Raw genomic sequence first — 13,748 nt, forward strand, 5'->3', positions numbered from 1 at the left:
AGACAGCCTGGCTAAAGGACCCCTTCTCCGGATCTACAAACTATCCTAATCAACCCACCTTCTGCCATTGTTATAATTGGGTGAAAACCATTTAATCGTTTACCTGTCCTTTCTCTGACTCTAAACCAAAAGTGTAAATAACCTAGATGAAAGAAAGAGGTCTATTTAAAGGCTAAGCTTCATGCCATGTTTTGAACTATAGTTAGTGCATACTCTGTGCATTCTAAAGCAAATAGGGCAAAAGCAATTTACTATGCATCTGGTGTTGCAATCATACATGTTCTCTAGCCTAACTACTTCTGTCAACGCCCCCGTTTGGTTTGGGGGGCCTTAGCTTTTCAAACTTTATCCTTTGACATAAGAACCTAAACTCAGAGTATCTTTCCAGAAATATTTTTTGGCTGTGGGTCAACACTCTCAGATGTTTTCCATTGTAACATTGTACACACAAACGTACCCACCTGTCTTCCTTCTACATATAGATTTTGACTGCTTTTCTTACATTTTTTCCAGGCTTTATCTTATTCTTCTGCATGAAGCTACTCCGTAGGCCTTGAAACACAATCACATGATACACCATATAGGATATTGGTGGAGATTGTTCAAAAGCTCCATCAAACATATTTTTTGCAGGCTAAAATCACACATCAAATATCTATCTGAGTCAGTTTACCCATCTTCATTCTTCTCACTGCTTTGCAAATGTATTGGTCCCCACTGCCATGTTTCATAACTCCCTGAAGGTGGGTGTTGTGATTATCTACCCAACCAATCTTATCATCATACATATTGGCATTCTTTAGTGGGGCGCCTGTGGTCCAAAAACACAACTACTGAGGATACCATGGTGACTTATCTTTTATGCAACTTGGATGGGTCTGCTAGTGCTGGTTTCTACTGAACTCGAATACATAAAATGATGAATCTTCCAATCTGAATTCACACTGATTTACCATTTTGCGCTCTTACTAAGCAATAGGCCTTTTTATTTTCACATCATTGATCGGGTGGCATTTCAGAGTTGAATGGATTTGTTTTGCAGACTAAGTTCAGCTCTGCCTGTCAATACAGTGGTATCTATTTACGTATCTGGTTTTAATTTTGTGGCATAATCTAGAGTAAGAGCAATTTCTAGCCATGCCTTAACCACTGGGAAGTTTTCAAGCCTGTGAAACTGGAAGACAGATGTACCCTCAAATTATTTGCCAAACTGTTCTTCTAATGTACAGTTGTCGAATACACAGATTTAAATTATATGCTCACAGATATACATATATAGAAATAAAATGAACTCTAGGCGACTTTTGAAGTTAACAGACCAGACCTCTTGAAACTACATCATTGCCAATCTTGAAACCAATTCTTTTAAAATAAAAAGCGTTTTGTCTATTCCATGTTAAAGTAATCTTTTTGCATTTTCTAACAATTTACCAATCCATCCTACTGTTCCCCCTTGTTTTGAATGTGGCTTCTCACCAATAAGCCATACCCAATCACTGCACTCCCACCTGCAAGGCAAATATATCATTACACCTTTGAATAATATACACTTTTAAGCATGTCTTACCACCCCTAGCACAGCAAGACTACAACACAAAACAAACAGCACCTTTTGAAAAGGAGTTTTATTTAGCAAAATGCAAAGACTATCACTTTTAGAATACGGCTTGGGGTTTATTACATAATACTCTCTAAACAAAGGCTGTCTCAGATACCAAATGCATTAGATTCAAATATATGTAATCTAAAGGCATGAATCAATAACTGAGCAAACTATAATACTGATTAATAAACAATCAATAACTGATATAAGATAAGATACATTGGACGTCCTGCAAGAGATCAGAAAGATATATATATACAGAGTAGAGGATCACGCTGGATGTGCACCTCCCACACCACAAAGAAAACACCTCAAACGATCAGAGCCACTGGCTCACATCACAATGGCAATAATCACAAAACTCAATACATCACCTGATGCATACACTGCCCACTTCTGGCTGGAGGAAGTCTTCACACAGCAGGGGATCAGAGCTCATCAATTAGGGTTCAATCTGAGATAGACATGTCGGCCTTCACTCGGAATCCAAACTCCCAAACTTTCACTTCCACCAGACCAGTGGAGGCTCCCCCTTTTAATACAAGTGGAGAGATTGGTCGAAGCTTCTAGCAAGCCTCGCCTCCTTTTCGCATCAGATTCCGTACCACTCCGTGCCAAGGACACAGCATCGGTTGATCAGGCCTTTGCTATGACTTCGAGAAGGAGCCTGTACATTCCTCCGATAAGAACCGGTTTCTACTAGCACACAGAGTGCAGAAAACAAGTGAAAGTAAAACATGCCCTCTTCAGCTCTGCAGCTTTGTGCAGGACAGAAAGGCCCAAAGCAAGATGGAATTGAAAAGCAAGATGATATTAGAGTATGTCAAAGGCAATAGTCAGCACTGCCATGAAGCAAGGTAAAGTCAGAAAACAGAATGGTCAAAGCCAATAGTAAGAACTCATAATTCTCACCAATCTACACACATTCCTGCACACCTTCAAATGCACATCCCACACGCTCTGCTCTTGGCAAGACCGGTCCACTCAGTAACAGCTCCCACTGAAAGACAGCAAGATTACAGAACAGAAGAGAAGCAGGCAAATGCAGGACCATGCTGCATTAAGGACCACACTAAAATCAATTAAAATGGTGGTAGTTGGAGGTCATCAGAAAGGTGCCAGACTACAAAAGTGGCACTTTCACTACACCCCTTAAAATCAGCCACCATAACAAAATTTATGTTAGTACGAGGATTTTGCTGTTACAAGGTAAGAAAACCTTTACAATTTGTAAAAGGTTGTTGATTCTTCTCCTGCTAGCAAATATCAATATAACCCTCAACCTTTACCTTGTTGATGCTTCTGAAATGCAGTATTTCAGTTACTTTTCAATGGAGCATTTAAAACGTAAACGTCTGTAGTAGTGAGTGATAGCAGAGTATGAGGACTTACCTTCAATGTAAGGTATTCTATGAGATTCTACAAATAACACACCAAATCATATAAAAATAAGAAAAAATTTGAAAGGCACACCTATCAGTATGGCTTTCTAATATTAAATATGATGTGCAGAAAAAGTTTCTTTCAAGAATAATCTAACAGGAAACATTTTTGTTGCCAATAACATTCTAAGTATTATATTTTCTGTTGTCACTCTGGACTGAAAGGTAAATACTTTTTTTTTTAAATGTAGATAAAGTTTGGCAGTAAAAAAGTTATCAAAACAGACACTTTTGCCATGTCAGCCATTTAACCCACTGAATCCCTTATTACTTCCAATCAACTTCTTTACTAGGTAACTCATGAATGTTGCAGTACAAATCTTGGTGAAGAACATATGACTCATGGGAAAATCAGTCATGAGCCAGGACTCACTATTATTTTGGGAAAAAATTACAACAAAAATAATCATTTTTTAGCCACAAATAAAAAGTAGACATCATTTGCTTATCATTATAAGGGGTTTATAAGATTCATTATTCCATCTAGTACTTCAAAGAGAAAAATAAAATAATAAAATCTTGTCAAAATCATCAACTGTACCTTGCCATTCCCAGACTGGAAAAGTTGGAAGGAACGATCAGTACATCAAGCCTGGAAAATGGGTGAGTTCCCAGGGTATCATGAGCAGCTGAGAGGCACTGAGGTATGAGTGGAAGGATAATTTCTCTGCAGCGATTTAAAAGGCCCTGTGGGGCATACAGCCGATGAGGAATGACCACTTGGGCTTCTGCTGCTGGGCTGCTGAGGCGGCAGGGGTATTGCATGTGAGCACAGTCTCCTTTAGACGATCTGAAACATCAAGTACAATGGGTGGATTAAAAACACGTTAGAAATGTATATATATTTAAATACTGCTAAGCATATCATTTGGGTAATCTATTCAATACAGCCTTCTGCCCAATGTAAACTACCCGCAATTTGTGAACATAAATGAGATGAGTCCCATAAAATATATGAATAATATGCTGGACTTTAATCGAAAAAGATTGATTTAATAATTTACGAACAAACCAAGCCAAATCGGATATCAATGCTTTGAAAATATTCTGGTTTGCCCTGGAATTGGCACCAAGAATCAAAACAAGGATGACAGGAAAAAGGTTGATCAACTAGTTGAAATAAATGAACACAGAAGTACTAAAGGAAAGATTTGGCATATTTAAGAGTTTAATGGGCTCTGTGTAGTTTGTTTTTTCTTATTACATACACTAGTTTCTCAAGGGCCCAATTCACAAATGCAAATTTGGACAAATGTAAATTTGAACATAAACATACGTTTATGACAGAATTTACCTTACTTCTTTCTGCCAGAAATTCTCAAAGAGATTCCTGGCAGTCGTAAACCCGTTTACATGTGCATAGATCTCTGCTAAGAGAGTGAAGTTCTCTGGTCCTGAAAATATCACTTAAATTGTAGGAAAATGGGTGTGGTTAACCTTCGAAGTTCATGCACGTCTACAAATATGTACATTTGTGACCATTCACAAACTCCTCCCATTCCCCTTTTTTCACGCTAAAAAGGGCCATATCTTTACTCCAGCCAAGGGCAAGCATAAATCCCTTTCAAGTGTGGGTAACGGGTCCCCACCAGATTTGGATGGGATAAGGTTTCTAAAAGGGAAACATATTTTTCTGGTGAAAAAAGGGGATTTTGTTCCCTTTTAAAAGAGTTCTCTGCTTGGAATCTTATATGAACTTCCCAGAAATCTGCCTGGAAACACCAGGTGCACAGCTTTAAAGATGTACTCTTGGGAAACGATTCCCAGAAAATCTGAAAACTACATCAAAATGGAACAGAGACCTCTGCCTGTAATGTTCCAAGTTTCTTTGTGAATCAGGACAAGCATAAAAGCAGATGGATATGGTCTAATTTGCTATTTCTACCATTGTTGAGTCTGGGGGAGGCCATAGTTTACAAGAGGCATAGCCTTGAGTGGTTCACATTGCCATTGTTGAGGTAGGAAGGAGAGGGGCAATCAATAAATGTATTAATCTCTTGTCTTTTACAGTGCCATATTTATTTTCACTGGCATGACATAAACTAATTTCATCTTTCTGCCTTTTTTTGCAGAAGAAGTACCCACCACCCATAAAGTAGCTTGCCAACAAATGCCTCTTCGAGCCTAAAGGAGGCCTAAAGGACTAAAAAATGTAAGAAAATAAAACACAAAAATTATTATTCTATAGAATTTCTTACATCGAAAGAATGGATAAAAGGCATATGATCAGGTCTGTGGGTGACGGTACGTGTTGAGTGTCTGTCTTCCCCAGATTCTGGTACTACTGTGGGTTGAAGAAGGGAGATGCGGCACAAGAAGAACTTCTGGCGGTCTAGCCAAGAAGCAGGGTGGCTGCAGGACATTACCTCACTCACTTTGAACAATGAGGAAAACTGAAAGGTTTTCTGACTCACCAAATTGTGATAATTCAATGGCAGGCCACAACGAAGAGCTTAAATGTAAATATCACAATTTAGGAAAGTTGAAAATATTCGTGGACCTAGATATTACATGTCATGAACATATACATGCAACCTCTGTTCAAATGGTATCAAAAATATTACTTATTATTTTTATTGCTACAAATAATTTTTACAGAATGTACACATTAAAAGAAAATACATATTGTCCTCTATATTAAATTTTGCACTTGTGATCTAGTAAAAAAGATTCAAAAATCAATTCTTATATTGACCCATTATCAAATACATTATACACAGTGTCAATAACGAATATCTTTGAGATGAAGATGTTTACAATAATTAATTTTTTATCAAAACATGCACATAATTACTAAATATTCACTTCATTATATACAGAGGACATTCATTTCTGGCATGGCTCTTGAAAATCTGTGTCCTACGCGCCTTTCGACTGTACGCCTTCATCAGGAAGCCATGTACATAATCAATGAAAACCTCATAAAGTCCAACACAAGAGATGACTTCTGGGATGATAATTTGATGGACCTCAAACCTGATATAAGGTAGCAAGTTCTCTCATTTAATAGAACCAGAACTAGGTTGGGCCTAAGCTGTAGAAATCCTACGCTCCAAAGATGGCTAGCCAAGTGATAGACAGTATTCAGTAACAATGCTGGGCAGTATGTGGCTGTGGTCCACTGCTTAATAGAGCTGAACGAATACAGCTGGCAGTGACAGGAGTGAAAGTATGGTCAAGAGGGCAAAAGAGCTCACAATATTACAAATCATTTGACTTTGCTGAAAAAAAGGTTCTGGCTGAAGTCCCAGAGAAATTAGTAGCAATTACGACAATATTGCTGTGCCTCTGGAACAGGGTGCCGCCCACAAACGGAATTCCATAGTCACCGTCTTATGGTATAAAAATCGGACAAAGCGTTGACGAAGAGCTTGACATCTGCTTCTGTGTGGGCGCAAGAAACTCTGCAATCTTGACACCCCTAAATTTACCTCACTCAGAATGCCCACAATTAGATGAATCAGAGACCCTGTTAAACCTCGATTTTATGAGGCAATATGTCTAAAATGATCGAAAATGTAGCATTCATAGCAAATCAGAGCAGTTTAAAAAAACGTCATATTGCCAAAATGCCTAAGCACTAGCCCACTACATGAATAATTATTCTAAATGCTCCATGCTAACATCATCCGCAGATGGTGGTACAAACTAAATATATGAACAACAGCAACCTATTATGAATGTATTATGAATGAATAGGGTACAGTGCACTAATGAAAGGACCTTGAATTGTGGTTACAGTTTGTGACTGAGCCAGGGATAGTTAATCAAGCAATGAGAAAGGAAATTAACAAATAATATTCTTCTTGACTACAAGCTGCAGAAATGACAGACAGTAAGATGTGTGGGAGGGGGAAAAGAATAGTACTAAGAAGAGTGACATCCATTTTGGAAAATATGGATGCTAGGCCCCAATTGAGGCCTAGTTGGGAAAACACAATTCTACACATCATAGAAAATTTGTTCCAAAAGAAGCAGCACTAAATCAATATATATGTGTGTAATCAAGTTTTAACCCACATGTTGCACTTTGCTAATATTCCACAAAACATAAATGCACAAAAATCTTATATAAGTGCCTTGGTTACTTGTTACCAGCAGTGCTTTCTGGTGCACCATACAATGTTCCTGCTCCGAGGCTTCTCAATGGGTGTTCAATTGTAGTGGAAATATGGCAGTGTGTTAAAATTCCCAAAGGCCAGGGTAAATAAGAAATGTGTTTTGTTTAAAGTAGACCTGTGAGTGACATATAAAACTGCTAGAGCCGAACCCCAATAATCATCTGAATCACAATATTTTGAACACCACCATTCTTATCAAATTGATTCAGCGTACAAATCTCCACTAGAACTAATGGTCTGAGACTGCACTCCTCGTGAAAGGAACATGCATTTTAGCAGAGTAAAACAAAATATATCACAAATGAGGCAAAAATAAATGACAGAAATATTAGGAACTGTGGCACAGAGTAAAATGCATGAAAATGCCATGAAGGCTCAATCCCCCTTCATGCCCCCTCAGCCTACTTTGGTAGCCAGGAACCTGGGAGTCACCTTTGACAATGACCTATCTTTCAAGGCACAGATCCTCTCAGTCCACAGAAATGGTACATGGATACTCAAGGCTCTCAGGAAATTCCTTCCCTTTCTCCATTGGGAGGCCTGCAGAACTGTAGTTCGAGCCTCGATTCTCTCTCCAGGCTGGACTGGACGAGCGTCTTGTACCTGGGTCTATCCGCATTCCTAATCCGGCGACTGCAAGTGGTCTAAAACACAGCAGCGTGCTTTCTCTTCTATCTGCGAAACGGCACCCCCACTTCACCCTTCCTCGCCAAATTGCACAGGCTCCCAATCAGCAAAAGGATCACCTTTAAAGCACTCACTTTCACATCCCGGGCCCTCCCTGAACAACACCAGCCCTAGCTAATTGAAGAAACGAATCATCGAGAACGAGCCCAGCAGATACCTACGTTCCAGTAAGGCCTATCCTATAGCAATCTTCTGCTTCAAAAAAACTAGACGTGGTGGAACCTCCTTCCTAGTGTGTACTGCCAAAATCTGGAACCACCTCCCTCTTCAGCTTAGAAGCATGGAAACCGAATCTGCTTTTTTGCAAATCCCTAAAACACCTATTTGTTCAGCCAATAACACACTCTTACCTGTTTTTTCCGTCTTCCCTGTTTTTGTGGCAGCGCCGGGACACACACTTTTCAGTAATTGTTCGCGCTCTACAAATACAGTCATTCATTTAATTACAGAAATACAAAATCATAAAACTTATCCCTAATTAGTCAAATTTAGACAAACACGGACAGTCAAACTCATAAAGAGTGCTGACAGAATTCATGTTAGAGAAATCTAATGCAACTAAACAAGTCTCAGGGGAAACATAAAACTTCACCCAGCAGCAGCCCTAAATGGAATGATACTCAGTGAAAAATTAGCAAAATTAAACCCACAATTCTGAAGCCTACGATCTTTTATACACAAATCAAATATTCTATTAATAGATTCTGCCAATTTAGCATGGAATGATAATTGTAAGGGTTGCACTGGCGAATCAGAAACTGCAATGTGATATATTAAAACGTTAACACTAACGTATTCCTTAAGGTAGGAGAAATCTTCCACCTACTCTCTCTGCAACTGCCCTCCAGAAATGATCAACCCAAAATGAATCATTTCTCAAACAATGGCTCATAAAATCAACAAGTCTTCAGCGGAATCTGTAGGGAAGTCCTTGAATATGATACTTTGGGTACACCATACAAGATTCATTCACAATACACACTTCCCAACACAACAGTTCAATTTTGAATCACTGACGTTATTTTCTTGATGTTCCGCACAAGCGAGAGTGTAGATGGTTTGCAGCAGGACAATTATTGAGAGGGGGAATAAGCATAACACTTAAAACCGCATCCATGGTAAAATAAATGGTGTCTCATATGAAAATGTGGCATAACTACTTCACAGTATTAACTACATTTCTAAATGACCGTGTAAACTTGTTTAAAATACATCATTAATTCATCGATTATGACTCTATGCATTACAATCCTTAAAACTCAAAAATCAGTTTCAACAGACATTACACACTTGCAAAACAATATCACATCAGTAAGGAGGTGTTTTGTAGATTCACCCAGAATGGATCAGGGGACTGTGTCTGTAGAGCATGGAAATAAAGGAAGAGCAGAGGACACTGAAGGCCAAGTTGACAATTAATCAACAAAACCTGTGCTTGGAAATTTCAAGGTCCAACACCGACTCCTTAGGAAAAGTTCTCAGATCTATAGTCCCCCATAAAGAGGGAGAAATGGAGACAATGATTGCATCAAAAAAGATAAATCCCACCTTTACTTACCTTGACATAAAACTAACATGGCTGATGCTAATGAACACAAGGTAGGGTGGTTGGGATACTGCAGCACTCAGAAAGGTAAAACCGTGGAATTCCAGATTAAGTTGATGCAGAAGTTCCTGCTCTTAGGTGAGCTGCTATAGGCAGGGAGCGACCAAAGTGGCTCACCTCCTCTCATTTTTCTTACAGGATCTAGCTGATTACTTGGCTGCTTAACACTAACATTTGTGAAGCCTTTTGTAGCTGTGCCTTGCTTGTTTTGTACACAACCTTATAGAACGTGACAGCAAGTAAGGCTCAACTGAAACGATATACACACACACACACACACATATATATATATGTATCAGCTGTCACATTGGACTCGGTGTCCCAGCGTGCTCCTGGTTTCAACACCTTCACAGGAGGTACCGCAGCTGTGAGCAGAGGCGGGGAGGAACTATCTCTTTAAAAAGCGTGGCCAGAGACTGCTCAGGACACTGCAAGTATCCCCAGGTGCGAGGCTCTGAGAGGAAACAGGAACCGGCACTGAAGAAAGCTAACACACTCGCTAGAAACGCGTCTGCCTGGCGTTTCCTGGACGGCGCTTTATCTTTATTTTCTGCAGAATAAATCCTGGTGAGAAGTCAGCACATGTCGGGCTCATTCTGTTGGAGTGGGCGTTGGTTTTCATATCAAAGACCAGTTTGCTGTGTACTGGTCAACCGGCATGCCCTCCTGATCTGGAGTGAAGCGCAAAGGCAGCAACCTTTGGTCCGCGTATAAAACTACAAGCGCTTCACCCCCCCGAGTGGTTTTGCGGTATTTGGCTGTGGATCATTATTTCGGGGAAGGAGGCTGCAGCGTGTCTGCAGGGGCCTTGCCAGGTACTGCAGAAAATAACCCTGTGGCTGAATTGGAAGGATGCGGTGACATCGAGACAAGCCACTGGGCGTTTGGCGGCTTTTCACTGTATCAGCTGTCACATTGGACTCGGTGTCCCAGCGTGCTCCTGGTTTCAACACCTTCACAGGAGGTACCGCAGCTGTGAGCAGAGGCGGGGAGGAACTATCTCTTTAAAAAGCGTGGCCAGAGACTGCTCAGGACACTGCAAGTATCCCCAGGTGCGAGGCTCTGAGAGGAAACAGGAACCGGCACTGAAGAAAGCTAACACACTCGCTAGAAACGCGTCTGCCTGGCGTTTCCTGGACGGTGCTTTATCTTTATTTTCTGCAGAATAAATCCTGGTGAGAAGTCAGCACATGTCGGGCTCATTCTGTTGGAGTGGGCGTTGGTTTTCATATCAAAGACCAGTTTGCTGTGTACTGGTCAACCGGCATGCCCTCCTGATCTGGAGTGAAGCGCAAAGGCAGCAACCTTTGGTCCGCGTATAAAACTACAAGCGCTTCACCCCCCGAGTGGTTTTGCGGTATTTGGCTGTGGATCATTATTTCGGGGAAGGAGGCTGCAGCGTGTCTGCAGGGGCCTTGCCAGGTACTGCAGAAAATAACCCTGTGGCTGAATTGGAAGGATGCGGTGACATCGAGACAAGCCACTGGGCGTTTGGCGGCTTTTCACTGTATCAGCTGTCACATTGGACTCGGTGTCCCAGCGTGCTCCGGGTTTCAACACCTTCACAGGAGGTACCGCAGCTGTGAGCAGAGGCGGGGAGGAACTATCTCTTTAAAAAGCGTGGCCAGAGACTGCTCAGGACACTGCAAGTATCCCCAGGTGCGAGGCTCTGAGAGGAAACAGGAACCGGCACTGAAGAAAGCTAACACACTCGCTAGAAACGCGTCTGCCTGGCGTTTCTTGGACGGTGCTTTATCTTTATTTTCTGCAGAATAAATCCTGGTGAGAAGTCAGCACATGTCGGGCTCATTCTGTTGGAGTGGGCGTTGGTTTTCATATCAAAGACCAGTTTGCTGTGTACTGGTCAACCGGCATGCCCTCCTGATCTGGAGTGAAGCGCAAAGGCAGCAACCTTTGGTCCGCGTATAAAACTACAAGCGCTTCACCCCCCCCCGAGTGGTTTTGCGGTATTTGGCTGTGGATCATTATTTCGGGGAAGGAGGCTGCAGCGTGTCTGCAGGGGCCTTGCCAGGTACTGCAGAAAATAACCCTGTGGCTGAATTGGAAGGATGCGGTGACATCGAGACAAGCCACTGGGCGTTTGGCGGCTTTTCACTGTATCAGCTGTCACATTGGACTCGGTGTCCCAGCGTGCTCCTGGTTTCAACACCTTCACAGGAGGTACCGCAGCTGTGAGCAGAGGCGGGGAGGAACTATCTCTTTAAAAAGCGTGGCCAGAGACTGCTCAGGACACTGCAAGTATCCCCAGGTGCGAGGCTCTGAGAGGAAACAGGAACCGGCACTGAAGAAAGCTAACACACTCGCTAGAAACGCGTCTGCCTGGCGTTTCCTGGACGGTGCTTTATCTTTATTTTCTGCAGAATAAATCCTGGTGAGAAGTCAGCACATGTCGGGCTCATTCTGTTGGAGTGGGCGTTGGTTTTCATATCAAAGACCAGTTTGCTGTGTACTGGTCAACCGGCATGCCCTCCTGATCTGGAGTGAAGCGCAAAGGCAGCAACCTTTGGTCCGCGTATAAAACTACAAGCGCTTCACCCCCCCGAGTGGTTTTGCGGTATTTGGCTGTGGATCATTATTTCGGGGAAGGAGGCTGCAGCGTGTCTGCAGGGGCCTTGCCAGGTACTGCAGAAAATAACCCTGTGGCTGAATTGGAAGGATGCGGTGACATCGAGACAAGCCACTGGGCGTTTGGCGGCTTTTCACTGTATCAGCTGTCACATTGGACTCGGTGTCCCAGCGTGCTCCTGGTTTCAACACCTTCACAGGAGGTACCGCAGCTGTGAGCAGAGGCGGGGAGGAACTATCTCTTTAAAAAGCGTGGCCAGAGACTGCTCAGGACACTGCAAGTATCCCCAGGTGCGAGGCTCTGAGAGGAAACAGGAACCGGCACTGAAGAAAGCTAACACACTCGCTAGAAACGCGTCTGCCTGGCGTTTCCTGGACGGTGCTTTATCTTTATTTTCTGCAGAATAAATCCTGGTGAGAAGTCAGCACATGTCGGGCTCATTCTGTTGGAGTGGGCGTTGGTTTTCATATATATATATATATATATATATATATATATATATATATATATATATATATATATATATATATACATATATATACATAGCGTCAAAAATAATAAATCCATGCTTAACTATATATGCTTTCTTCCACAACATTGTGGTAGTCGATATTCAGGATACAATATTTTTTAAGAACAGTATTTTGTTGTTGATATTCCGTTTATATCAATCTTTTGAAGCATTACTTATATGTGCATGTGCACTGATGTAACCATTCTTCAGAACTCTACCAACCATGTACTTTATCTTCATGCATGAATGAGCAGTCAGCAGAAAGTATGGACTGTTAAGATGACCTGTCGGAGTTTTCTTCATCACTGCAATTGATTATTTTGGATCGCTTATCTTATGATTATTTCGATTACCCTTGTCCTTATCTAACAGGGAGCCAGTTTAGCATCAGCTTGTCCTCTGAGTTCCTGGTTCTTGCTCTCAAAAAAATGGGTTCCTGCCTGACTCTTGACTCCTTATTCTAGACCCTTGAGGCCATTTTATGGTTTCTCAATGCAGGTTTAAGCTGGTATCCTATATTACCATTTTTTAAGGTTTTAATTTTATTTCCTATTTAATATTCATCTAATCTCGGGCATCGGTTCCAGCAGGCACAGATAACAAAGGCCTTGACACTGTCAATGAAAGAGTAATGAAAAACTGAAATAAGAATGCCTACACCGTGTTGTAGCAAGGAGATTTTGGGGGATTTGCCTTTTGTTGTCAGATCATAAACCCCTTGTGCAGCTATTTCATGCAGAGGTTCGGAAAGGGCCTCACAAAGGATTTCACCCTGTATTGAGACTGGGCACAAAGCAATGTTGCAGACTGCCTTTCCTAGAGAACAGTAGTTGGGAGAATAGATAAGGAATCTGTTGGTGGTGAACAGGAAAGAGTCATGTGTGTGAGATATGGCTTTGCAGAAGTAGTAAGTAGCGAATATGGAGATGAGGTGCTAAAGAAAATGGAGAAGTGAGTTGTGAGAGGGTAGTCTGGGAGGGAGCGGATTCTGCTAATCCTAGAGAGTTTTGAAGTGTGAAAGATGAGTTGAATGGCCATTGAAGAAGGCTGGGACATTGATTTCAGCAGAATAGGCGAGGGGAAAGAATACCATTATTGTGCATAAGGAGCACAAGGGCAGAGGCGAGATAAAAGCCAAGATTAGGGAAATATTTGGTGGTCATGAATGGACACCATAGTAGAAGATTT

General features: G+C 41.6%; 1 protein-coding gene across 1 annotated transcript in view; it reads right to left on the bottom strand.

The window, feature by feature from the left end:
• AOPEP (aminopeptidase O (putative)) overlaps positions 1 to 13,748 on the bottom strand; it is a 1,575,581-nt gene that overhangs the window by 1,277,017 nt on the left and 284,816 nt on the right. The window contains exon 5 of the mRNA XM_086961188.1: positions 3,587 to 3,835. Within this exon, the coding sequence (XP_086817314.1) occupies positions 3,587 to 3,835 (249 nt within the window). The remainder of the gene's footprint in view (positions 1 to 3,586; positions 3,836 to 13,748) is intronic.

The sequence above is a fragment of the Lissotriton vulgaris genome, chromosome 3_1 (genome assembly GCF_964263255.1).
Source record: "Lissotriton vulgaris chromosome 3_1, aLisVul1.2, whole genome shotgun sequence".
Lineage (NCBI taxonomy): Eukaryota > Metazoa > Chordata > Amphibia > Caudata > Salamandridae > Lissotriton > Lissotriton vulgaris.